Raw genomic sequence first — 27,159 nt, forward strand, 5'->3', positions numbered from 1 at the left:
GTTAAGAGATAATCTAGTTAATATGAATAATATAGAATAAAGATTTGCTATTTTGTCTGAAGGTAAGGAAAAGATAAGATTGTGAGGTCAGCACAAGGTAGTTTCAAGAGGTTAGATGCTGATATTGACTGGGAAGAAAGGTGCTAATGGCGCATTGGGAAGAGTTTTTTTTGTATTGTTTTTTTATATAAGAGGGTAAATCTGGCTAAGGGTAACAATAACAATTAAAAAGGCCCACTTTTTATGCCAGTCCCCAAGCAGCTCCGAGAGAGTTAACCGAAAGAATGGGATAAATATCTTGAAAACTTCTTAAATGACTTCAGTTCACAGAAAGATGGAAACACAGCAGCAGGCAGGGAGTTAGGAGGAGGGACAGTATTCATGATTAGTAAAGAGCCTGCCCGTTAGAGACCAGCTTTTGTAGTCTTTGTAGGAGTAACTTTTTAATAATGAAACTCACAGTGGCTTGATAAAAAAAATGTGTATTAGTGAATTCGTACATACATAACAGGTCAAATCTCAGTCTGTATACCAAAGTGTGCGAGTCTTTGTGTATTTGTAACATGCTTGTGTCGTGTGAATTGTCTTATTGTGATTAAAATCTGACTGAGGGAAGTATACATAATTATCTTTTTTTATATATTTTTTGTGACCGAGTTATACATCATTGGAAAATTGTTGTACTTGGAGACATATAAACTGGTGTATATTTTGAAGTATACAAGGAGTGGAATATAACATTATAGCATACATATGTATAAATAATGTGTGTAATGTTAAAATACACACCTCACACTCTACATACTTCAATATTCTGTGTGATGCGATAGTGGTACTTGTGTTGATCATCAAGAATAATATTAGTAGTAATGATTGAAGTTATTCTACAAAAAAAAATGTATTTACAAATTCGAAAGAAACAGATAAGAACAATAATAGTAATAATAGCAATAATTATTCATCACACACATTATTAACAAAAATTGTCTAGCTATATACAGAATTGCTGCAAAAAAAAAAAAAAAAAAAAAAGGATATATAAAAATGTTACAAGGACACATTTAAACACTAAAATCAATACAAAATACTAAAGAGACACATTTCAGCTTCAAGTGTACAGCTACAGTCATCTACATTGCATCAGGAACCTAAACTAACCTACACACATACGTACACACAGACGAAAAACAAAAACAAGATCAGTAATAATATCAATAATAATACATAAAGTTAGTATTGCTCAAAATAAATACATAATACAAAAATTAAAACAGTTTGCCAATAGGTAGATCTGAGTCATAAGGAATATATATTTTTTTTTGTATTTTTATTTGCTAAAGTCTAGTGAAAATAAAAATCTTCACCTAAAATAGTATAGATTATTACTTCTTATGAAATCTAGTTGTACAATTTCAGTTTATTTATTTTATTTATCTTTTTATTTCAGAAGGGGAAGGTGAAAGATGATGAAGAAAAAGAGAGAGGAAGATGAACAAAGAGGGAAGAAGAGGTGAAGGAGAATAAGAATGTAAAGAAAAATGATGAATAAGTGAGAAAATGAAGACTGAAAGAATGGGAAGAAAACAAAGCAGATAAGAATTAGTAAGAGAAACAAGATAAATAAGGTAAAGGAAGATGAATAACAAAAGAAAAAAAGAAATGAGGTAGAGAAAAGAATAAGAAATGGAGAACAAAGAAGAAACAAGACGAAGATGACAAGATGGATAAAAAAGAGGAAGAAAGAAATAGTGAGGTAGAAAAAAAGAAAGAAAAGGAGAACAAAGAAGAAATGAGAGAAAGATAACAAGATGGGAAAAAAAAAAAGAGGAAAGCAAACAAGAGGAAAAAGAGGAAGAAGGTCCTCTTACTGACACATGGAGAGTCTTCTTGGTGAACGGTGAGATCTTTCAGGCCTCTCTCTTCCTCCTTCTCTTCCTTCCCTCCTTCCTCCTTTCCCTCCTTCCTCCATCCTTACTCCTCTTACTTGCATTTCCATCATCATCCTCTCCTTTCCTCTTCTTTGAATCAGAGGAAGAGGAAGAGGTGTCATGGTGGTGGTGGTGGTGGTGATGGTGGTGGTGCTTATCAGAGGAAGATGTTTTTTCCTTCTCTTCTCTCTGTCTCCTCTCTCCGTGTCTAGAATTGTCATCATCTCTTGTTGATCTTCTCCTGGACTTTATCTTCTCTTCTGTTGCAATCTCCTCCTTCTTCTGTGGGTCTGTGGAAGAGGAGGAGGAGGAGGAAGAGGAGGTTGAATCGTTATTGACATTATTTCCTCCTACGTTTGTTTCTCCTTCATCATTCGACTTTCTCCTTAATTTTGACATGTACTCCTCCGCATCTGCTCTGCTTCTCTTTCCCTTCCCTTCCTCTTCTTTCTTCTCCTTCTCCTTTTCCTTTTTCACCTTCGTTTTCCCTCCTCCTTCTCTTTTTGGTGATGATCCTTCTGTTTGTTTACCATCATCTGTTTGTTTGTCATCCACCTTCAGTCTCTTTGTTGATCTGGTAACAATGTCCTTTTCTTGCTTGAAGCGTGGCGAGGTCTCCTTTTGTTGTTGGTGATGTTGATTTTTTTGTTTGTCGCCAGAGTTCCGTTTGTGTCCACTGCTTTGTTGCTTCTTGCTGTGTTCCTCCGAGTTTCTCCTTGCTCCTCCTCCTCCTCCACCTCCACCTCCACCTCCACCTCCACCTCCTCCTCCTCCTCCTCCTCCTCCTCCACTACCTCCTTGTTGTTGTTGCTGCTGCTGCTGTTGCTTGTTGCTAGAATCTTCAACTGTGATTTTGTTCATCTCATCAACTCGTGATTTTGATTCTTTCCGTTTCTCCTTCTCCTTCTCCTTCTCGTCTTTGTCTCTGCTCTCACTCTTCTCCTTCTCTTTCTCCTTCTCTTTCTCCTTTTCCTTCTCCTTCTCTTTCTCTTTCTCTTTCTCTTTCTCCTTCTTCTCCTCTGCCTTGGCCTCCTCCTCCCTCGCCTTCCGCACACTCAGCCTCCTCTCTGGTCGCTTGCTTGTGGTGGAGGATGGGGAGGAGGACGAGGAACAGGAGCTGGAGGAGGAGGAGGAGGAGGATGGTGAGGCGCTGGGGTTGTCTTCCATTTTCCGTTCATCGTTGTGAGCGCGGTGAACTTCAACTGACGTCACAAACACATTCCTCTGACTTACACTTTGAGATTCACCTTTCGAACCATCACCTTCATCCTCATTCTCTTCTGTCACTTTCTTCTTCCCTTCTCCACCATCTCTCCCAGCAACAGAACCGTCTTTATCCTTCTCCTTTGGCTCCGATTTGCTGTTATCTTCCTTCATCTCCGTTGTCACCTTTGGAATTTCAGGCGATGGGGCGTACTTCCTTATCTGTGAGACTTGAAGTGCCCTGACATCTTTCTGGTGTGATGAGGACCTTCCCTGGTTGCCCTGCTGCTGCTGTGCCCTTCCTGATTCCACAGATGCACTGCTTTCTTTACTCTCCCTGCTCTCCCGGGCCTCTCTCCCACTTGTACTACCCTTTGCAGTGTTCTGGGAGTGTGAGGTGGTTCTGGTACCCTGTGACACACTCTTGTTGCTGCTGTGTGCCTGTGTCTTGCTGTGTGAGTCTGTGGTTGCTGCTTTCGTCACAGAGGTGCTGTTTTCGCTGCCATGAGGAGGGTGCATGGTTGTTTTCTCTCCAGATTTCAAAGGTTGTGTTCTGGTGCGCTGTGGGGATGAACTGGTGCCCTTTGGTTGCTGTGATGTGCCTTTAGTCTGTGAGGGCTGTGGGGTCTTAGTTGGTGGTGGTGGTGGTCCCTGAAATGCTGTTAGTTGTTGCCTCACTAGTCTTGTTTTGTTCACGTCCAGACACCTGCTTTGCGTTTGTGCCTGCCTGGGTTTTAGAAGAGGCTGGTTCACTTGGTGTCGTACTAGCAGCAGTAGAGGTAGTAGTAGTAGTAGTTGGGGTAGTAGGAGTAGTAGTAGTTGATTCGGTCTTCTCTTTCTGGCTCGTTTTGTGTGTATCATTGTGACTTTTTGAGCTTGAATGTGGGTCGATATTTTCTGAATTCTTGTGGGTTTGTTCTTGTGGTTTTGTGACTTTTGAGGAAGTGGAGGTAGATTTCTTGTCCTGTGTGGGTGTGCTGTGCTTCTTGGGATCATGGGAAGAGGAGGAAGAAGAGGAGGAGGAGGAAGAAGAAGAAGAGGAAGGGGAGGTAGATCTGGTCTTTTTAGGATCCTGAGATAAAGGAGATGATGGTTTCTTTGTGTCTTGAGAAGAGGAAGAGGAGTGTGATGTCTTTGAATCTGGTGAAGAGGAAGAGGAGGAGCAGGAGGAAGAGGAAGGTGATAATGTGGGTTTCTTGGCATCTGTGGAAGAGAGAGAAGAAGTGGAGATGGAAGAGGAAGAAGAAGAGGAGGAGGAGGAGGAGGGTGAGGAAACTTTTTTGCTTTCTGAAGTAGAAGAGTGAGAGGAAGGAGAAGGAAGAGGTGTAGAAGGGCTCTTCTTTAGGTCCTGAGAAGAGGAGGAAGAGGAAGGTGATGCATCTTTACTTTCATTCTTTGCATTTTTACTTTCCACATTACTTTCTGTTTTGCTACCAGAGTCTTTAGAAGGAGTAGAGGAAGAGGAAGAGGAGGAAGATGAAGAAGGTATAGATTCCTCATTAGATCCTGCAGGCTTCACTGGGGTCTTCCTATCACCATCCTTCTGTACCTTGGCCTTTTTTCCAGCCTTCTCCCCTATCTTCGTCCCATTCTGTTTGTCACCTTTCTTCACCTTCTCCCCCTTCTCTGTCTTCTTTCCTGATGCCTGTGTTTTGTTCTTCTTGGTTGGGTGTTCCTGGGGTGACAAGGTTCTCTTCACCCCCTGCCCCTGCTCCTTTACCTTAGGCGTCTGTGCAAGGGAAGAGGAAGAGGAGGTGGAGCTTGGAGTTGAGGTAGTGGTAGTGTTGGTGGTGGTGGTGGTGGTGGTGGTGGTGGTGTTGGTGTTGGTGGTGTTGGTGTTGGTGTTGATAGTCTTGGTAACACTTGTCTCGTCATTTTCCTTGGAGTCTTTCTGGGTTTTGTCTTCTGTCTTTGGTGTGGGGTCATGGTGCTTGTGTTCCTGCTCCTGGTGCTTCTGTGGGGCTGGTTTGGTGTCTGTGGTGGGGGACGCCACGTCCTTGGGTGAGGGTGTGGCAGGGGTGGTCCCGTTCACTTCACTGGTGCCATTCTCCTCCTTATTCCCACCGTCCTTCAATTCAGTGTTTTCGTCTTCCTTCTTCTCTTTATCATTATCTTTCTTGTGTTGAGTAGCCTCTTTAGCCTCTTCTGGAGTGTGTTCTCCAGTCTCTTGTTTCTTGTGTTCCTTAGTCAGTTCATTCTTGTGTTCTTTAGCCTCTTCTGTCTTCTGTTTTGCAGGACAGGGGTGTCCTCTTTGGGGGGTTGGCTGGGGCTTGGGGGGCCAGAGTCCTCGGAGTCCGTGGCGGGATCCTGGGTAGGGGGCGGGGGGCGCACCAGTATGTTGTCCTGGTCCAGGGTGTAGCCATGTGAGGCGCCCCACACCCTGACGGCTGGCAGGGGCACATTGTTGCAGGGGTGCAGAGCCAGGCGGGTGAGACGTGGCAGGCGGGCCAGGGCAGGCAGACAGGTGGGGCCCACACCGTGGCAGCCCCGCATGTCCAGGCTGACCAGAGACTCGCGCACCACGCTGGCAGGATGTGCCATCAACGCCGCGCTCACCTCCGTCACACGCTGGCACTCGCTCAGGTCCAGCTCCGCCAATTGCGGCAATGCCCGCACCACCGTGCGTACCCCCTCGTCCCCGACTTGCGTGCCCGCCACTGCCAGGAACGTTAGCTGGCGTAAGCGCGAGGTGGCGCTTCGGTGGCCGGGGCGGTGCGTGCGGGGCGGTGCCAGCAGACTAGCCAGGGCGGAATCCGTCAGGCTGCCGCAGAAGGACAAGTCCAGCGCCGTGAGGGCGGGGCAGTAGGGCGAGGAGAGGCACGCCAGTAGGGGCCACTCTAGACCCACCACCTCCAGGCGCCGCAGCTGTGGGAGCCTGGCCAGCAGCCATGACAGCTGCTCCGTGTCCAGGCGCGCCCAGCTGAGGCACAGACGGGCTGGCTGGCGGCGCACCACGCCCGCCAGGTGGGTGCGGGTGAGCCTGGTGCTGGCCAGCGAGATGGACGCCCACAGGCTGGGAGTGAGCGCCCACAGTGCCCAGGCGCGGCACACCTGCATGGCCATACACAGGTCGCGGCGGCTGAGGTGATGGAACACAGGCACCATCACGGCGCGGCGCAGGGCGGGCGGCGGTGGCTCCCGGGCCGCCGGGCGACTCTCGCCGTCGCTGCCGCTCTCCTCGTCTTCGTCCTCCTCATCATCCTCGTCCTCAGGCGGCGGCGGCACGGGACGCACCACCCACGTGGGACGCACCAAGGGGTGGGACACTCGCGCCTGCAGCTGCTCCCACGACGGCATGTGTGGCGAGGCGGCATCCTGCCCCGCGCCCTGCAACACACAGGCTCTGTCAGACACACGAGTGGCCTCCTGACGCCCTTCAGTCATGCCATCCTGTCCCCCATTGGCCGTATCCACTGTGTATGTATGTGTATGTATACTACTGCGTGTCTGTGGCCTGACGTCTCCCTCACCCAAAACTAACCATGATTCCAAAGCTGGCATCCAGGCATACGCCGTTCACACACACACACACACACACCTGCCTACGTCGCCGTGGTCGTCTTGCTTTTCTTTTCATGTCAGCGTGGAACAAACAACACACACTAAGTGGCCACACTGAGGCTTCTCCACGGCCGCCCCTCAGTCACACTGAACCACCTCACCGATACAATACACCACCTCACCACTGCTGTCTGAACTTTCCCTTGGCGACCATCACATAGTACGGAGTGAGTGTCTGGGTTTGTCTCTTGACGCAGTCACCTTTTTCAGTGGTCTCTTTACAGTACACAATTTCCTATCAGTTGTGACGCTTTGTCAAACTGCATTATGAATCCTTTGGTGTTATTGCCTTGAAGTAATGAATCTTAAGTGATATTTTGTGTAATGAAAACTAGGCACTATATATCAGAACCATTAATCCTACACTATAGCTATTATTTTGTGACAAGCGCGTGAAACAAAAAAAGTAATATTAAATAACCAGCTTCACTTAACCCCTGACTAGCTAGCAAGGAGACAGCACAGAGTAGCCAGCGTCACAGTCACTTGCCACGTGTACTGTTTTCAGAGGCTGACTGGCTGAGGTGGGCAGGTGGCAGTGGCAACAATGACGTCTACAAGGCAGTGTGTGTTGGCAAGGAGGCGAGGAAGAAGTGGACTGGCATGGAAGACGAAAAGAAACATTACTGAGGTGGATGAAAAGCAAGACAAACAGGAAGAAAGTCGTGAAGGAAGCAAGAAGAGATTGTGGGAAAAAAAAAAAAAAATTGAGGCATTGTCAGGAAAGAGGAAGAGGATCAAGCAAGTGTTATGAGGTAATGTGATGGAGTTTAGTCAATAGAAGTGAGGGCAGAAGTCATGTTTAGGTATTGATAGGTAAAGGAGAGGGAGGAGCTATAGTGGGCAAACGTACTGGTGGTGTATCCCATATCCGTATTTGTATCCGGAACCACATTTTCAGATGATAAATGCTTTGCCTCCGTATCGAAGAGAAAAAAAAAAAAAATCGGAGGGTGTGCGTGTGTATGTATGTGTAATAGAGAGAGAGAGAAAGAGGGGCAGTGACTGATTGTTTTCGATGGTGAATGAGAAGTATTTGTTGGAGCAGAGAGAGAGAGGAGACAGAATATGGAAGGAATGGACAGTATGCAAGTTTTTTTTTTTTTTCACTATCTCTTTAGTTTCAGGAGCATGCTAATAGGTAAATATGTGGTAGTAGTCTTAATAGTAGTAGTAATAGCAGTAGTAGTTCAAATGGATGCCAGCAGTAAGCAGAGTAATAGTCCCTAGTTTTTAGTGATAGTTTTTTTTTTTAGTATTAGTGCAGGCTGCTTTAACCCCTTCAGTGCCATGACACATTCATATTCATTCTGTTTACTATTTGGTGATTCTATACAACTTCAGAAACTTATGTGATTAAAATAGTAAACACAGGCCATTAATCTTCTGACCTCCATAGACCCTTCCTAATGTTAATAAAATTGTCTAATACCCAAAGCTTACGGTAAAAATGTATCCCACTACTGAAGGGGTTAAGGGAGTGTCAGAAGAGCGAACAGAGATTAGTCTGGATAGTATAGCAGTGGCAGTGAAGGATAGTCAAAAGATAGTCATAGTAGTAAGAGGTTGGCTCAGATAGGGGCAACAACAGCAAGCACACCACTACTATTAACTACCACTACAACTACTTCTACTACTACTACTACTACTACTATGCAAATCAAAACAAATGGTAAAAAATAAATATATCAAAACTTAAATTCAAAAAGGTCAATCAAACACTTCATTTATATATTTTTACATTTACTGAATTTTTTTTTTTTTTCTCGAGGATCATTTTTATTTGCTTACAAAAAAAGAAACTGATGGGAGAGCCAACCTATTATTACAGAGTGACTAAATGGGTGTTGTCATAAGTGGTAATAGTAATAACACAGTGTTGTAGTAGTGGCTTAGTATAGATAGGTGTTGCTTATGGGCGGACACAAACTTATTGATAACACGACAAACAGGGAGTGATAACTTAAGAGGAGGGTAGAAAGAGGTATAGAAGAGGAGGAAAATGAAGGAGAGTAAAGATGCAAGAAGGATAGGAAGAGGTACAAAAGAGGACAGGAGGAAATAGAGGAGAATAAGAAGATATATAGAAGAGAAAGGCAGGAAAAATAGAGGAGAGTAGAGATAAGAGAAAAATAGGAATAGATACATAAGAGGAAGACACCAAAAATAGAGAGTAGAGATAGGAGGATAACAAGAAGAGGACAAGAGGAAATAGGACAGTCGAGAAAGTGGAATAGAATAGGAGTTTTGAAGAAAGAAGAGAACAGGAGATTAGAAGAAAAAGAAAAACAAGGGAAATATAGGAGTGAAATAGTAGATAGAGAACAGGAGATAAAAGGGAGTTGAAGAGTAAGTGGAAAGGAACAGAAAATACTCATAGAAATTACTGGAGAGAAAAGGAGAACAGGAAAGATGAGAATGATAGGAAATAAAAGAGAACAGGAGATAAACAAGAATAGAAGGTATAGGAAAGTAGAAGATTAGGATGATTAAATAGTGAGATAGAAGATAATGGTGATAAATTGACTTAGTAAGAAAAATATAGGAGATAAGGAAAGAAGAGGTGGTGAAGGAAGAATAGGGTAAGAGATAAAGAAGAGGATTTATAGGAAAGTAGAATAATGATAGTATGTATAGTGTATATATCCTCTTATACAAACTTATTAATTAATCTTAAAACAGGTAAAGAGAGGAGAAAGAGGGAGATGATAGGAGGTGGTGGAGAAAAGAATGGATGTGGCCGAAAGGAGGAAAAGATAGATGACAGGTTATGGAGAAAGGAAGAGAGGAGGGAGAGAGAAAGGGATGGATGACAGTAGGTGGTTGAGAGAGGAGGAAGAGGAGAAATAGGTGGATGACAGGAACTTATGTTGAGTAGAATGGATGAGAATGTGTGTCCGCCACCACCAACTGACAAAAATTTAGCCATCGGCATAAAAGGATGAAAAGTTTGTCGTTTTGCACAATTTCTCGAGACAGCTTTCTAAGAGAACGGCAGCATAGTTATTATTTATTTATTTATTTATTACTTATTCCTGAAGCAGTGTTATCCTGTTTTTTGTGACTCATAAATTTTACTGTCTTGTGTCACATTTTCCTAGACGGATGTTAAGAGAAGCTAGGTTTTGTTTTGATCTTGTGCGATATATCATTCTTGCACAAAATGATTAACTCAGTAATCTTGTTCAGTTTTGCTTTACATTTTTCAAGAAACATTATGAAGAGAAGTGATGTATTTGTTTTGTTACCCGTCGTTATCTTGCTTCCTCATAAAAACGACTCAGACAATTGGTTCGGTTTTGCATCATCTCTCTCAAGAAGGCAGCGAAGTTTTGTGTATTTTTGTTACTCGGAGTCCTTTCCTCTCATCCTAAATAACGAAGTAACACAACTTGATTACTTGTGAAAAAATAATGGTGCATTTTTTTGTAGATCAGCATTCAGATTTGATTTGTTCTTTATCTTGTCAAGTCAGTTTTCATGTTTCATTTTAATTTATCAAGCCAGTTTCTTATCTCAAAGGTCTCCAGTGCTTAGTTTCTTGATTCAGTTTCTTTTTTCACCTGTGCATTACTCAAATCATTCTAAATTTCTTTTTCTGTTCTCTTACAGTCCTTTATTTTCTCATCGCAAATGAGAGAAGCAAAACAAACCATTCACCAAAACTAATTAACTTATATTGATGTCCTTCTTCCCACACATTTGTAAATTAACGTTTCTACTCTTCCATAAACACACGCATAACCTTACTTTAAGAAGTCTTGTTTTCTCACACCAGTACCAACTCAAAATAAATTAATTCTTCAGAAAAAAGTGGTGGTGGTGTTTAGAGGAAAATATTGACTCCTGCCGTGATAATATTAGTTATTTGTACACCGTTCAACACTCTTAACACAAATACAATGAATAATTTTTTTGTTTTGTGTTGTTTTACCATCTTTATTAAATTAGCTGCACGTTTCATTAATGCTATAGCTGTGGTTTTGTTATTTCATGCATTAGTAACTTTGAAGGTAAATAAATACCGTTTCTGAAGGAATAAAGTAAGAAATATAATGTTTCAGACACATATTCTGTTAATAAATGAAAATATACAAATTAACCACAACCAAAAATACCGGAAAAGGCAAAATTTCTGCCTTGTTTTCCCTGACTTAACGAACTTTTATCATCTATGTGCGTGTGTGTACGAGCGCCTACACAAGAATACGCACTGGGGTTTTGACGCACATGAAGGGCAACAAACACTATAAGCATAAAGAAAACACTAAGAAAAAGTAGTACAACAAAATTACTAACCTACATTGTAAAACTGAAAGCAGAGTCAAATAATGTGCTTCTCTTTGTAAGCAAAATAACTCATTCTTGCTTCTTTCACATACAAAAAATGTGAACTAAATTGTAATGCCTCTTGCCTTGAGCTACAAAAAATGTGTAATATGAGAGAGAGAGAGAGAGAGAGAGAGAGAGAGAGAGAGAGAGAGAGAGAGTAAACAGATATACATGAAAAAAGGAAACTAAATTAACTCAAAAAAATATCTGAAAAAAAAAATAATAAAATAATAAATAAATACTGATCAAGAAAAAGACAAATGAGTCAGATAAAAGAAAATAGAAAAAAAAAAAAAACAGAAGAAACAGCCAAGATGAAAATCAAATAAAATAAAACCAAGCACTAACCAAAAAACATTAAATAACATTACAAACTAAGATGAAAGACTTAATATAACAAGATTAGCAACTGTGGTGGTGGTGGCGGTGGTGGTAATAGTAGCAGTAGTAACAAGAATTAATTAGGTAAAGGTGCAAATAGGTACAGGGTCAGGTGTGCTACAGACAGGTGTGGTGATGGCTAGTCAGGTGTGTAGGACTGGGTTGGTTGTGGGTATAATCATAACTTACAAATACTGACTATAACTGAGATCACAGTATCTTTGAATTGTGGCAGTTGGAAAGTTGACCAAAAAAGTGTTCAGGTTTGGTGGTCCAGTGGTGGTGGTGGTGGTAGTGAGGGTTGTAGAGGTAGTGGTGGTGGTGGTGGTGGTAGCTGTTGTTGTAATGGTGGTGGTGGTGTTGTGAGTTGAGAATAATACTAGTGACAATTATAGTTTTAGTGATGATGTTAATGCAAGTAAAATAATAGTAATAGTAGTTGTAGTAAAAATAAAGCTACAAAGAAAGATATGATACTTTAAATAAAAAAAGAAATTCAACAAGTAAATAATTGAAACCAGAGACTGATAGAAAAAAAAAAGAAAAAAATATATACAAGTAAAAATAAAGAAAGATATAAGTTTGTGAAAAAAGAAATGAGTAAAGAATTGAAACAAACATAGATAGAAATAATGACAGCAATATTGGAAGAAACATGAACATAATGAGTAACCAGGAAACTTGTGATAGAAAGAAATGAAAAGTTGTAGAAAAAGAGTTAAAAGCAAGAGTAATGACAAGAGAAGGAAGGTTTAACAGAAGTAGGAAAAATATAAACATGTAATTTGATAACTGACGGCAGGGATGATACTTTTAATAGAAAAAATAATGAACAATAGGTAATCAAAAATGTAATAGGAGAAAAGTTAAAGTTGCAATAGTAATAAAAATAAGAGTACTGTAATGGCAGAAGAGATGATAGGTGTAATAATAGTAGTGATAGTAATAGAAAAATATATAAACAATAGATAATGAGAGAATTTTAACAGCATAAGAGATGATGATAGTAGTAGTAGTGGTGGTAATGGTGGTGGTGGTGGTACAAACAAGTCATGATGGTTCTGTGGTTCTGCTATATAGAGCTTTATGTATGAATGCATGTATGTACGTATGTATTGTTACAAATGTATGACAGATATAATAATTACCCTTCCTTAGGCTAAGACAGCAAGTCTAACTAACAGACAGACAGACAGACGGCCCACTGCAATGCTTAGGAAGGCTTCATACACACACACACACACACACACACACACACACACTACAATGCTTATGGCAGTACTGGGCAATAATAATGGTAATAATAATAATAATAATGATAATAATAATAATTAGTAGTAATGTACACGTTAACTCGTCCATACACACGCACATACATACACACACACTAGTGGTGGCAATGATGGTGGTGGTGGTCAATTTTAAGCCCCATTACAAAATTTAGGAGGAACTTAGGAAATAGAAGGACAGATAAGAGGGTTTTCTTTTTCTTCTCTCTCTGGCTCTCTCCCATGCAGTTTTATAGTTGTTTAATTTTGTTTGAGCAAGTGTGTGTGTGTGTATGTGCATTCCCAATCTTTACCTATTTGTATTTTTATAAGATTGAGTCCAGCTCCTGTGTGTGTGTGTGTGTGTGTGTGTGTGTGTGTGTGTGTGTGTGTGTGTGTGTGTGTGTGTGTTTCACTGTTTGATCTGCTGCAGTCTCTGACGAGACAGCCGGACGTTACCCTACGGAACGAGCTCAGAGCTCATTATTTCCGATCTTCGGATAGGCCTGAGACCAGGCACACACCACACACCGGGACAACAAGGTCACAACTCCTCGATTTACATCCCATACCTACTCACTGCTAGGTGAACAGCACCTACATGTGAAAGGAGACACACCCAAATATCTCCACACGGTTGGGGAATCGAACCCCGGTCCTCTGGCTTGTGAAGCCAGTGCTCTAACCACTGAGCTACTGGGCATGTGTGTGTGTGTGTGTGTGTGTGTGTGTGTGTGTGTGTGTGTGTCCAAAAAACACAGCCTATTGTGTTAATCCCATATACTAAAAACATTAATAGTATACAATTCCTCCTTCCTAATTTAGTGTCACTCTACACACTAACTCTTCATTGCATAACCTAGAATATACACACGTTATATATACACTGTGGCTCCCCGTCTGTCTCTCTGCGTCAGTCTGTGCTGCTCTCGGGGGAAGCAAGCCAAGGCAGCCACACATAAGTTAGGTTAGGTTAGAGAGACTGGCTTATTTGTAAACACTTCATTCACTCTCCCCTCCCATGACTTAATTCACTTCACTCTCATGACTTCCAAAACTAATGGAATTGTTTATCTGGTTCTTCTTGATGTTTTCTTCGTATTTACAGTAGAATTACGCTCTAAAAAAAAAGACTGAAACCTGTGGATGTGTTTCTGTTGGGCAGGTTCCTTTGGGTGTTCCTATTAACAGTAGTTAGTCTCATGTTAAACTGTCACTGGAGTAAAAAACACCCTGAAAGTCACATCAGTACATTCTTATAAGTCTTTGATATATTTTGCCTGGTTTCCATTAGTGTTTCTTCCTTAGTGACATTAAGAGCATGTTAAATTTGATCATGAAAACACCCAACTACTATCAAAAGCTGTAGATATATTTGCTATATTCCTGTGTGCGTTTCTCCCAAGAATTGCATGTCAAACTCCCTGTAATTCATGAAAACGCCCACCATAACATCACTTCCACTGCAGCCTGTCAGAGATGAGCAAGATGACACCAAAATGTTTACAAATATGAGCTGTTTTGTTATGTTATAGGAATATCCTGAGACTGTTTCCACAAAGCACTTTAATTTTTTTTTATTCATTTATTTATTTTTTTTAGGTCAGTTATGTACCCGCTTTTGTGTGTGTGTGTGTGTGTGTGTGTGTGTGTGTGTGTGTGTGTGTGTGTGTGTGTGTGTGTGTTTACCTGAGGATGTGGCATTTCTCTCAGATGCTCATAAATATAGGGGAAATAGATGTAATTCCTGAAATATATTACAAGTACTAATAGTAGTAGCAGAACAGGTTAACAATGCCTTATATGGAATGTTTGAAATAGTAAACTTAAGATTTTGCAGTTGTCTTATAATGAAATACCTCTATACCATTTCATGAGGTTGCATCATTAATCAGTCATTTCATGCATAGAATTTATACATGCATCATTGAATATTGGGAGGTTGTACAGTGATATTATTTGTCAGATTATTGTAGTGGTTCCGAGTTGAAATGGAACGATGAATTGATGTTTGGGAGAATTCAGTTGTTAGCACTCAATACTTCCAAATTTTAGTTGTTACAAAATTCTAGTTCACTACTTAAAAGTTCCAACATTTGCACTCAAAAATTATGAATTTAATATTTCTGGAACAAATTGTAGTTTTCCTCAGTTCCAGATAAAGCAAAATTAACCTGTAGCTTCAAGTTGCCTGCCACACACACCAACACACAGTAAGGGAGGGGGAGGTAAGAACAGTCTTGCCATTTGAGAATATTAGTAACATTCTCTTGAAACAAAACTTTGCCCCAGATTAAGAAAATCAAACTCTCTCTCTCTTTCCTCCGAATTAAGAAAATCAAACATTCTCTTGAAATCTTCCTTCAAGAATTTATTTTTCCACATGCATTTTTCATAAATATTTTTTAGTCACCAGTTTAAACACTTTGTGTGTGTGTGTGTGTGTGTGTGTGTGTGTGTGTGTGTAAGGTCATTGTTAATAAGAAGAGAAAAAGAAGATAGTAAATAGCTTTGTCCATTTTGGAAGAGAGAAAGAAAAATAACTACTGTATCCCTCTATGTGTGTGTGTGTGTGTGTGTAAATTCACACAAACAAAAAGTAAAAGTTTGATAGTAATAGCATATATCTTTTACAGGAGAGACAGAGAGAGATGAAGCATGAGAAACCACCACCACCCTGCCCAAAGAACCCCAAAAAACCACCACCAGCAGCTCACCACCACCATCAGATCACCACACCTCAAACACACGCACGCCTGTCTGTCTCCTTCACCATAAGCAAGTATCACGTCGTTACCTCCTGCTTTATCTTGACTTCCCCAACACCTCCCCCTCCACCTCCTCCTCCAACACCTCCCCCTCCTGCACAAGCTTCTCTGGCTGCAGCTTCCTCCTGTTGCCTCTTCTCCTCCCTCTCTATTTCGGCATCCAGGTCCTCTATCTTCACCTTCACATCGTTATCCTCTGTCTCACTCTGTCAAAGGGAGAAAAGGATGGGGTAAGCAGACTGGATATGAGGGATGGGGAGAAAAGTAAGGTAAGAAACAGAGGAAAGGATAAGAGGAGGAGGATGAGAGTAAAATAAAGTATGGAAGGGAGATGGCAGAGAAAGCTAAGGTGAGCAGACTGGTGTGAAGGGGACATGGGAAGAAAAATATGGAAGGAAATGGAAGATGAGGGAGGATGACAGTAGAATAAAAAGAAGTAGGGAAAAGAGATGACACAGAAAAGCAGACTGGGATGTGAAAGGGATAGATGAAAAGAAGAATAAGGTTAGGAAAAAGAAGATAGTAAGGAAGATGAGAGTAAAATAAGGAGGTAGGGAAGGAGGATGACAGAGAAACAGAGAACAGCAGACAGGAGCGTGAGGGGAAGATGGGAAGAGAAATAAGGAAGGAAACAGGAAGAAAGTAAAGCGGATGAGAGTAGAATATAGTAATAGGAAAGGGAGACAAAAAAATGAAAGAAGGTTGGGATGTGAAATGGATAGATGGAAAGAGGATGAAAAGATACAGGGAGAGACTAAGGAGGATAAGAGAAGAGTCGGAGAATGAGGGAGGAAATAAAGTATGAGAAGGTAAAAATAGGTGGTTCAAGAAATGGGGGAAATATGAGGAATGACAAGAATGGAGAGAGAAATGGCAAGGAATAATAATGAAGGAAGTGAGAAATGTCAGGCAAGAATAGACAGATGAGGAAATAAGAAAACAAAAGAGGAATTAGGGAGAAAAGCAAAGTGGAACAGGAAGGAGATAAATAAAATATTTAACCTTGCAATTAATTAACTCAATTATTTTACTTTCAGATTTCTTCAAAAGCCACCAAGCAGACATCATGAGGCGCAGTGAAGGCCAAGCGTACACACACCATGTCTATCATCATTTTGCAACTGTATCTACCATTAAAAGGAGGCCAAGAGTGATTGATATAACCAATCTATAATGTAAATCCATTAATATAGCATAATTCTCTCTCTCTCTCTCTCTCTCTCTCTCTCTCTCTCTCTCTCTCTCTCTGCCCACAGCCCCACAGGATATCTCCCTCCCCACACAATATGTTGATGAACCCAGTCACTCCCTTTAAAAAATTCGCTCACTCCCTCTCTCAACCCTTCACCCACATTGAAGCGCACACACACACACACACATTTCTTCTCTCTTTTTTCCTTCTCATCACATTAACTCTCACTCATCTACCACCTCCAACACACACACTTAAAAAATACTTACCAATATCTGAGGTGTCTTTAGGCCTCCTGTGTCACTGCCTGCCCCTGATACCCTGCTGCTGGGTACTCTGTTGTGCTGCAAAAAGAAATGTACATATTTAGTACATTCCTAGAATCTCATTTCACACACACACGTTGGCTGACTCCTATCAACTTTGTCATTTTTCCTCTTTGTTCCATTAATTTCTTCCTCTTATTTCACCTCTGCTACCAGTGATTGACTCCTTCTATCCACTCAGTTCTTCCATCACTACAAATGACTGACTGAGAGACTGGTGGTGGTGGGTTGGTGTGCTGCATATGATAAGTTATATACCACCACCACATCTAACATTAATACATCAATACTACTTTTTTTTTTGGCCTATAGTGGCTGTAGGGGAAGCACTGTTCAGCATCCACCCATTAGTGGTGCAGGCAATTTAATTTATAGTACTACCCATATTAGGCCCATATCACCACCCAAGCACTTTTTTGGTGTAACTACCAAGTTATCGTGGTGACATGTAGGTAACTTTAAACCACTCGACAAATGGTAAAGTGTTTAGGTGGTATGTGGTGGGATTCAAACCTAAGCATGACGTCTGCCCGATCCCATGCTCACCACCTTATCTACTACACCACTGTCACTACTACTACTACTACTACTACCCCGACAGCCACCACCACCACCACCAATATTACTACAACTATCACCACATCTACTACTACTACTACTACTACCACCCCACAGCCACCACCAATATTACTACAACTATCACCACATCTACTACTACTACTATTACTACTCACTTTGTACTCTTTGTTGTAGCCTTCCTTGACACACTCGGGGCACTCCCAGCTGTTCGGCACGTCCTCGTTCACAATGCCATCCGCGTCAGGGAACTGTGGAAGGGAATGGTGGTGAGCTTCATTGGTGTTTGGTGTTAGTGCTTTGTGATATTAGTGTGTGCTAGTTAGTGGTTTGTGTTAATTATTTATTTATTCATTTATCATTATTACTTTTTTTTTTTTTTTGTGTGTGTGTGTGTGTGTGATAGTCAGTGTGTTAGTGGTTGTCTTTATTTTGTGATATGCAACTCAATAAATGTGAGTGTTATTGTTTTCTTTGTTTGTTGTTCCTATTGATCAGGAAAGTTTCTTGTCTATTAATGTGCTAAAGTTAAATTTTTCTGTTTACTTATTTTTAACACTGGATTAGGAAAATGTCAGAAAATTGTACTGGAAAAAGACTTCAATTTTAAAGATTTTAAAATGTCATTACTTTTTCTGTTATTATCATTATTGTTATTATTTGCTGTTAATTTAATTTTATTTTGACCACAAAAAAAAAAATGTCTGAAATTGTACAGGGGAAGACTTGTATTTAAATTTGTATGATGTTATTCCCCAGTATTTTCTCATTATTTATCTTATTTCTAACCCTCTTTCATTAACGATAGTCCTCTTTTCTCTTCCAATCTATCCACTGTTTCCTTTCTCTTTCCACCACTCTTCTTTCATCTCTATTTCTCTATCCTCCTCTTTCCTCTCACACCTACTCCATCCTCTTCAATCCTTCTTACCCTTCTCTACCTTCTTTAGTTTTCTCACTCCTCTACCTCCTCCTTCACTCCCCTTTCCTCTCCTTTTTTAATCCTCACCCTTCTCCATCCCTTCTACGGTCTTCCTATCTCTTTCCTCTTCCCTCCATCCCTCCTCTACCATCTTCAATCCTTCCTACTCTACCTTCCCATCCCATAACCACTCCCTTCATCCTCTTTACTTTTTTTTCTCTTCATCCTTCCTACTCTTCTCCATCCCTCTTTTCTCTTCACCCTTCCTTTACCATCTTCAATTCTTCCTATCCTTCTCCATCCCTTTCAGTTATCTTCCCATCCCTCTACCACTTCCTTCATCCTTCCTACCCTTCCCTATCCCTCTTTCCTCTTCTCTTCACCACTTTTATACCATCTTCAATTCTTCCTACTCCTCTCCATTCCCTTCAGTTATATCACCCATCTATCCCACACTCCCTCTTCACTCATTCCTCTACCTCCCTTCCCCGTCACCCCTTCTCTCCCTTCCCCTTCTCACCTTGCTGCTAATACACTTGAGGTGGGATATTTTGAAGCACACACAGCACTCGAACAAACTGCTTGGCGAGTGCAGGGGTGGTTTCTGTGGAGGGGTGGTGAGGTTGCGGCCCCATCCATCCAGCTGGCAGTCGTAACACACCGCTGCGGCCGGGAGCATGGGCTATAGGAAAAGAAATGAGTTAGTGGTGAGGTCTGTGTGTGCTGCAAGAGGGGTACTGAAGAGGAAATGGAGAACAATGTGTGTGTGTGTGTGTGTTTTGTTTTTATATTTCAGATTGTAGTGTTATTTATCTTTTTTAGTGTTTATTTTGTAGAGTTTATTTTTTTTTTTTTTCAGTTGTTTTCTTATCTTTTTGTCATTTTCCTTTGATTATCACTCATTTCTTTGTCACAGTCTATCTTTTTGGAGGAGTTAATTTAGTTTTTTTTTTTTCCTATTTTCATCTTATGTTTAACTGATTACTCTCTCTCTCTCTCTCTCTCTCTCTCTCTCTCTCTCTCTCTCTCTCTCTCCTAAGATAATATCACTCACTCATTCAATCTTTTTATTCTCTTCTCTTCTCTCCCTCTCTCCTAAGATCATACCACTCATTCTCTCTCTCTCTCTCTCTCTCTCTCTCTCTCTCTCTCTCTCTCTGTCTTACCTGTGTGCATTTCTTCATCTTGCAGGTCTGTTTCATGGTGCCAGGTCCTCCATACTTCACCATGTCCAGGCAGAAGCCACACTTGCGACAGTCCTCCCGCAGACACGACTCACACAGCTTGCCTGCAGGAAAAGTGGTTAAAATTTAATGTCCTTTATTATTATTTTTTTTTTTTTTTTTTTAGGGACATTTTTATTTTTTGTGACAATGATGTGGCCCCTTTTTCTTTTTTTGGTGATGATAGTGTAATAATTATGAGCTGGAGGTAGTCTGAAGTATGTCCATGTGAGAAATAAGGTGACAAGAGGTAAATTGTCTGTCTAATAATAATAAGGGATAAATTGTCTGTCTTGTGTGTGTAAGTAAAATGTTCGGTAATACATGCACGCACACACACATACACACATGCACACACACAGTCAAGTTGCCAGTAACACACAGATTCAGTTCCACAATTAACCTCCTTTTGGCATTTTCCATTAAAAACAATGGTGAAACATGACTTTGGTTCTGATTAAGCTGAGCAAGGCCTTCAAAAATATACGAAAGCCTCACACTACCATTAGAAAAACTAAATATATGACACTAAACTTTAAAATATCACAAGAACACTGAATAATGAACAATACTACAGCTAGACATAAGCTCATATTCTCAAATGCTTCTGTGTTTCACCATTATTTCAAAAGGCTTTATCTAAATTTACACAAGTTTTTTATGGCTATTTAACAGTTCTAGAGACAGAGTGACAAGATTTCTACATTATTAACTAGAGAAACACTTGAAAAAAATAGTTGTGGAGAGCGAGCAATGCATTTCTGAATAAGAACTTTATGAACAAATCACCCTCACGGCTCCTTGTCACCACCACAGCCTTGCACACCAGCATCATTCAAGCATCTAATTCTGGTTTATACTTTGCAATTGGTGGATCTACTTTGAGGATTAACTCCTTCAATACCATGACACATTTCCCTATTCATTGTTTACTGTTTGGTGATTTCATACAGCTTCAGAAACTTATGTGAGGTATTAAAATAGTGAAGATTGGTCATTAATATTCTGAGTCTTCCTAATGTCAATAAAATGGTCTAATTGTACATAAATCTAAGGTAAAAATATGTCCCAGTATTAAAGGGGTTAATCTAATGACCTTCCAAATGTCAATAAAATGCTCCAATCATACAGGAATCTCAGGTTAAAATGTGTCCCAATACTGAAGAGGTTAATATTCATATACAACACACTAGTCATTGTCCTTGTGATTTTACATGTTTAATGAGTAACACAGCAGGCAGACACAGACATATCCAATGCACTCACATCTGACTCTCCTGTGACGGACTTTGGCTACGTTAGGAGGCAGCCCCACAATGCGATTCTCATCAGAGTTTCTGCGGCGACGTTTTATCCCAGAGTTTGCATTTTCCCCGAGAGGACGCTTCACTCCAAACTTGGTGGGCTCCTGGCAGAGAAAGAGAGGAAGGTGTTGGGTTAGTAATGGTAAGCACCAACCAGACTTACGTTAAAATTCTGAAACATTTCAACTCGCCTCCACTATTTTCAAAGGATTCTAGTTAAAGTTACACTGATTTTTAACCTCCACTATTTTCAAAGGATTCTAGTTTAAGTTACACTGATTTATAAGGGTGTTTCTGTAATTCTAGTGCCATTTTAACAAGGTTTTCACATTACCAACAGGACAAATTACCTTTAGAACTCAGTTAATTGTCTCTGTGGCCCTTAAAAATTATCACAGTGTTTGAGACCTCTTATTGAGACCATATAAATAAACATCAAATTCAGAACACGGAATTAAAAACTAAAAAAAACACAACTACACTCACTCCAAACAGAGAAACAAGAAAAGGACCACAGCTTACGACTCAAGCACCTTACATGCTCAGAACACACCAATAAGCATTAATTCAGAATACCAAACCACTAAAAAACTTCACCAACACACCTGCATCCACTCCCAATAAGCAAGCAAGCAAAGAACCACCAAAAACTCAAGTCACACATCAACATTCACTCCAAACAAGCCACAGCTCACCCTGGTCCACCACTCCAGCACTGGCTTGCATGTTCGGGCCAGCTCCGGTTTGTCATAACGATGCTGCTCCACCACAGTCCGCACATCCCTGATCAGTGCAATGGGGTCTGTGATGAGTTCCGGCACACATTTCTTGCTGGTGGGCAGGGCATGGAGGTACATCACTATAGCTTTCAGTCCGTGTAGCTCATACTGGGTTGAGATGCACGTGTTCTTCTGGTGGTACTGTCAGCCCCTTGATGTCCACCCTCAGGTCTGTCTCTGCCTTCTGTGGAGAGAATGATTTGGTTAGTATCTTGGTTCTCTTGTCTCTAGTTATACAGTTTAACCCCTTCAGTAGCATGACGCATTTTCACATTAATTCTGCTGACTATTTGGTGATTCTATACAGCTTCAGAAATTTATGTGGGGACTAAAATACTTAAGTCTGGCCATTAATCTTCTGACCTCCATAGACCCAGTTAAAAGAGTAGGTGTATGTTGGTTAGGTCTTGTGGTGTTAGCCCCTTAATGCCCACCTTCTGGTCTGTCTCTGCCTTCTGTGGAGAGTTTGATAAGTGGTTAAATATATTGGTTCTCTTGTGTTTCTCTCCTAATGCCATTTAACTCTTTCAGTACTGAGACACTTTTTTACCATGAGTTTCGTGTATTAGACAATTTTGTTTACATTAGGAAGGGTCAATGGACGTCAGAAAATTAATGGACAGAATCCTCACTATTCTAATCCCAGCATAAGTTTCTGAAGCAGTATAAAGTGGCCAAATAGTAAGCAGAATGAATATGAAAATGCACCATTGTACTGAAGGGTTGGAAAGAGTAGATGTATGTTGGTTATGTCTGATGGTGTCAGCCCTTTAATGTCCACTCTCAGGTCTATGAATTTACACACCATGATGATGATCTTTTATTGCTAAAGTACTGTTCAGCTCTCTCATCCTTCCATTGACACAGTTTATCAACCACCTTCACATCACATCACTTATCCCTGCTGCTGCTGCATATTTTCCACTTGCATCACTGAAACATTTCAAAATAACACTTTGCCAACCAAAGGTCTAACATGTTAGTAAATAATTCCTTCATTCCATCTCACAGCAATGATGGAAAAAATGTGTCACGTTTCGGCTTTCATCTATTACAATATCTGTACGTTCCCACACTAAGGAGCCTATGATAAACACAGGTTCCAACTCTTGGGAACCAACCAACATTGTTTAGCCTGCATGACAGTCAGAACGACTATCAACACAGGAAACTCTGTGGTTTTGCTCTACCATGGCAGTAACACAAAATGGGTATGGGACCCACTTGCTGACTAAAGACATGGTATCAATTCAATTATGCCACTGTTCAAAACATATTGTAGCTTATTAGTGGTGTAATTCATTTTATGTGAACAGTACATTTTCTGTTGATCAGTACACTTATCACCAGGACAGCTTATGGTTTTCCTCAAGATCTAACAACCACATATTTCTCCAAGACACCATTCAGACCAAGACCCAGGAGCCACTTCAGAGTAGACACAATACAGAACCACCATTTTTCCTCCATTTTTGCCCCACATACATTCACAATAGGCAAAAAAAAAGGCCAGGCAATACTAGCAAGAGATCTATACTGCTGTGTGTGGCTATCAAAAGCAACACTAATTCATTTCATATTAAAAACAAAGTATGAGATGCTGCCACATCACATCACGCCATATATAGTGGTCACTGACTGGCTTGTGTGTGTGTGTGTGTGTGTGTGTGTGTGTGTGTGTGTGTGTGTGTGTGTGTGTGTGTGTGTGTGTGTGTGGATGGATGTAGGAGGAACTTAAACATTGCAGTAGCTAATATTGCATCTCAGAGCTAACACAAACAGAAATATACCATCAGAAATTAATAACCTTGCTCCATCACATAAGGTACTACAGGATTTTCATATCACGTAGATGCATACAGGACGGTAGCATAGGAATTAATGTCCACCCTCAGCTCTGTCTCTATCTTGTGTGGGTTTAGTTTGACAAGTGGTTGGGAATGTGTTGGTTCAGGATTTTCATATCACGGATGCATAGGAGTTAAGGAGTTAATGTCCACCCTCAGCTCTGTCTCTATCTTGTGTGGGTTTAGTTTGACAAGTGGTTGGGAATGTGTTGGTTCTGATGTGTGGCTTGTGGGTGTGTTGGTTCTGTTGTATTTTTGCATTTCTACAGCAATGTATAAGTTTAATTGATTATATCTTGTGGGGTTTTTAAAGAGTAATAGAAAAGTTTGATTGAAAAAGTTAGGGATGAATTGCTTTGTCATAATAACACAAGACTTTGGTTGAAAAGACTAAGTTAATTTTGCCAGGTATTTAGTGATTTTTTTTTTTTTTTCATGCAACAAGGAAAGCAGGAGAGAGAGAGAGAGAGAGAGAGAGAGAGAGAGAGAGAGAGAGAGAGAGAGAGAGAGAAATCCCCCACTTGATAGCCAGTTCCCTAAAAGTCACAATTAGCCAAAAGTAACTTCCCTGTCAAAAGAAGTCAAGTTGTAAGGAGATGGAAATACAGAAGCAGGCAGGAATCACTCACCTCATCCCCATCATCATCCTTCATCTTGTTGTTGTTATTGGCCTTGAGTTTGGAGGTGGCATACTTTGCATACTTCTCCTGCTCATCTGGGGGCAGTGAGAGGTGTGTCCGGCCCAGCAGCACGTGGACATAACGCTCTAGCACGTACCACAGCATCTCGGTGAAGAAAGGGTACCGGAACTTGGAGGGTACCTGATGAACGGAGACTGGGTGAGTGTGTGTGTTAGTGTGTGAGAGTGTATGTGTGGGGAAACAAGACTAGATGTGTGTTTGAGTGTGTAAAAATGGGACTAGATATGTGTGTGTGTGTGTGTGTGTGTGTGTGTGTGTGTGTGTGTGTGTGTGTGTGTGTGTGTGTGTGTGTGTGTGTGTGTGTGTGTGGAAAAACAAGACTAGGTGCATGTTTGAGTGTGTGGGAAAATGGGACTAGGGTGTGTGTGTGTGTGTGTGTGTGTGTGTGTGTGTGTGTGTGTGTGTGTGTGTGTGTGTGTGTGTGTGTGTGTGTGTGTGTGTGTGTGTGTGTGGAAAAACAAGACTAGGTGTGTGTTTGAGCATGGAAAATCAGTTTATGTTTTTTAAGTGTCTAGGAAAAGGGATTTGAGTGTTTGGGAAAAAAGAGGACTGGGTTTTAAGTGCGTTTAAGCGTGTTTGAGTGTCTCTGAGCATCTATGTATGTCTCTAAAATGGGAAAAAAAATTGACAAGTTGAGTGTGTTTGAGTGCATCTGTTGGGGAAATGGGAGACAAGCTGTGTTTTTAAGTGTGTCTGTCTTGGAAAAAGGGACCAGCTGTGTGTGTGTGTGTGTGGAGAGTGTGGAGAAAAAATTGAGAGGGAGAGAATCAAGGCAAGGTGGAAAGAAAAAAAAAAAAAAAAAGGTGAAGTGGAGAAAAAAGTGAATGTGGAGAGAATCAAAGAGTGTGTGGTTACTTACATGAGTTGCATCCTCCACCTGTGCCACTCTAAGCTGCTTCTCAATGCCAAAACTGTGCAGGAAGTTGCCCCCAAACACCAACGAGTCTTCAGGTGTGTATACTGCATGGATCCAGCCTGGGTGTGGAAGTGTTGGGGGTCATATATAGTCAGTATTCAGGGACACTTCACTCTCACCACCACTAAAATGTTAATCCATCACTCGAACTATTTAATTTCTTTTATTTATTTACTTATTTTTATGAAAGAAGAGAAGCTAGCTAAGGGTAACAAAAAACTATAACAAAAAGGCCCACTTGATTGCCAGTTCCTAAAAGGTTAGTAGAGTTAGCCAAAAGTCTGGGACAAATGTCTTGAAACCTCCCTATATAAAAGAAGGGAAAGAAACATTACTAAAAAGCTTTACTCTCACCAGGACAAAAATGTTAATCTGTCTCTAGAAATAAATAAAGAAGAAATTAAAGAAATGTCACTTGAAAGCCTTACCCCACCAGGACTTAAATGTTAATCTGTTGCTAGAACTATACAACGGACCTCCCATCAACGGATTTCGGAAACTACGGACAAATTCTGGAGTCCGGTTTAATCTACGGACGAATATTAAAATGCGCGTAATTGTCCGTTCCCGGCAAATTATTGTCCAGTAGGTAGCAGGTCGGTCGTGTCATCAGCTGTTGGCCGCCACGTTTAATCTTCAGTCTGTGAGTTTTCAACCAACAGCGAACATTGTCCAGTGCTTACTACGGCTTTTTTATGCATTTGTACCCTTCCCACGAGTGCTTAACCTATCCAAAAATGCCTCCTAAACCTAGTAAACCAGTGAAGCGTAATTGAATAGCTCTACCTGTGGCTGCTAAGCTTGAACTAATACGAAAATTAGAAAATTTTACATACATTTTATACAGCTTTCTACGTACTTTTGCAATCTACGGACAGGGTCGTGCACACTTTTGTCCGCTGTTTCGAAGGTCGAGTGTATATAGGAAAAAAAAAAAAAAAAAAAAAAAAAAAAAAATGTCACTAGAACTAAAAAATTAATAAAAAATAAATAAATAAATAAATAAATAAATAAATAAATGTCACGAGCTTATAAAAAAAAAAAAGTAAATAAATGTCACTAGAACTGTATACTCTCACCATGACTACTTTTAAATGTTAATCTGTTGCTAGAAAAGGAAAGAAAAAAAAGTCACAAGAACTAAAAATAAGTAGATAAATAAACAAATATGTCACTAGAACTATAACAAAAATAGAACTAGACCCAAAAAATAAATGAATAAATCTGTCACTAGAACTAAAGAAAAAGAAAAGAATATCTATAACTTCAAAAATGACTACTTTAATGGCCACAGAAATTATAAAACACACACACACACACACACACAAAGGTAACAGGTAGAGTTTACTGACCACACTATAGGAATATCAATCTTAACATCCAAAAACAATAACCCAATAAACACTATACACACACACACACAAGAGAACCTATCTACCTGTGGGGATGAAGAAGGTGTTGCCCTGGTTGAGCTCCACACGGCCACACTTCACCACTGTGTCCCCAAAGAAGATGTCACTCTGCTTCCCTGAGAGGACCCATTGCTCATACAGCTGCAGGTTTCGCTCAGTGGGGGGGATCAGCCAAAATATCTGAGGAGGAGCAAGACATGGTGAGAAAAACAGGGACAGGATAGGTGAAAGGTGACAAGCCTCTGAGATATAATTGAGAGCAGGATAGGATGAGAAAATAGGGATAGTGAAAGGATAGAGAATGAACAATAGGTTCTAGCCAAAATATCTGTGGGGTGCAAGACATGGTGAGAAAAACAGGGACAAGATGAAGTGAAGATAACAAGCCGAGATACAATTGAGGCAGGACAGGATGAGAAAACGGATGGTGAAAAGATAAAAAAAAATGAGTGGGTTTAGGGTTCTAGCAAAGATAGGTGTGAGTGAGGCAAGGATGGTGAGAAGAACAGTGAGGATGAGT

At 40.7% G+C, this 27,159-nt stretch overlaps 1 protein-coding gene and 1 long non-coding RNA gene across 2 annotated transcripts in view; one reads left to right on the forward strand and one right to left on the reverse strand.

Annotated features, from left to right (window-relative positions):
• Window positions 1–470: 470 nt before the first annotated feature.
• LOC123517909 lies at window positions 471–15,505 on the forward strand. Its single transcript, XR_006678613.1, has 3 exons — window positions 471–1,897; window positions 7,201–7,447; window positions 15,310–15,505. It is a non-coding gene; the product is annotated as an uncharacterized LOC123517909 (long non-coding RNA).
• LOC123517900 (lysine-specific demethylase 2A-like) overlaps window positions 5,168–27,159 on the reverse strand; it is a 30,620-nt gene continuing 8,628 nt past the window's right edge. Inside the window, exons 6-17 of the mRNA XM_045278359.1 lie at window positions 26,666–26,819; window positions 25,171–25,286; window positions 24,322–24,431; window positions 22,077–22,091; window positions 21,680–21,878; window positions 20,947–21,088; window positions 19,624–19,745; window positions 18,978–19,139; window positions 17,694–17,786; window positions 16,903–16,977; window positions 15,471–15,647; window positions 5,168–6,458 (exon numbers count right to left, since the gene is read on the reverse strand). Coding sequence (XP_045134294.1) covers window positions 5,319–6,458; window positions 15,471–15,647; window positions 16,903–16,977; window positions 17,694–17,786; window positions 18,978–19,139; window positions 19,624–19,745; window positions 20,947–21,088; window positions 21,680–21,878; window positions 22,077–22,091; window positions 24,322–24,431; window positions 25,171–25,286; window positions 26,666–26,819 — 2,505 coding nt within the window. The 3' untranslated portion in view covers window positions 5,168–5,318. The remainder of the gene's footprint in view (window positions 6,459–15,470; window positions 15,648–16,902; window positions 16,978–17,693; window positions 17,787–18,977; window positions 19,140–19,623; window positions 19,746–20,946; window positions 21,089–21,679; window positions 21,879–22,076; window positions 22,092–24,321; window positions 24,432–25,170; window positions 25,287–26,665; window positions 26,820–27,159) is intronic.

Source organism: Portunus trituberculatus, chromosome 6 (genome assembly GCF_017591435.1).
Source record: "Portunus trituberculatus isolate SZX2019 chromosome 6, ASM1759143v1, whole genome shotgun sequence".
Classification (NCBI taxonomy): domain Eukaryota; kingdom Metazoa; phylum Arthropoda; class Malacostraca; order Decapoda; family Portunidae; genus Portunus; species Portunus trituberculatus.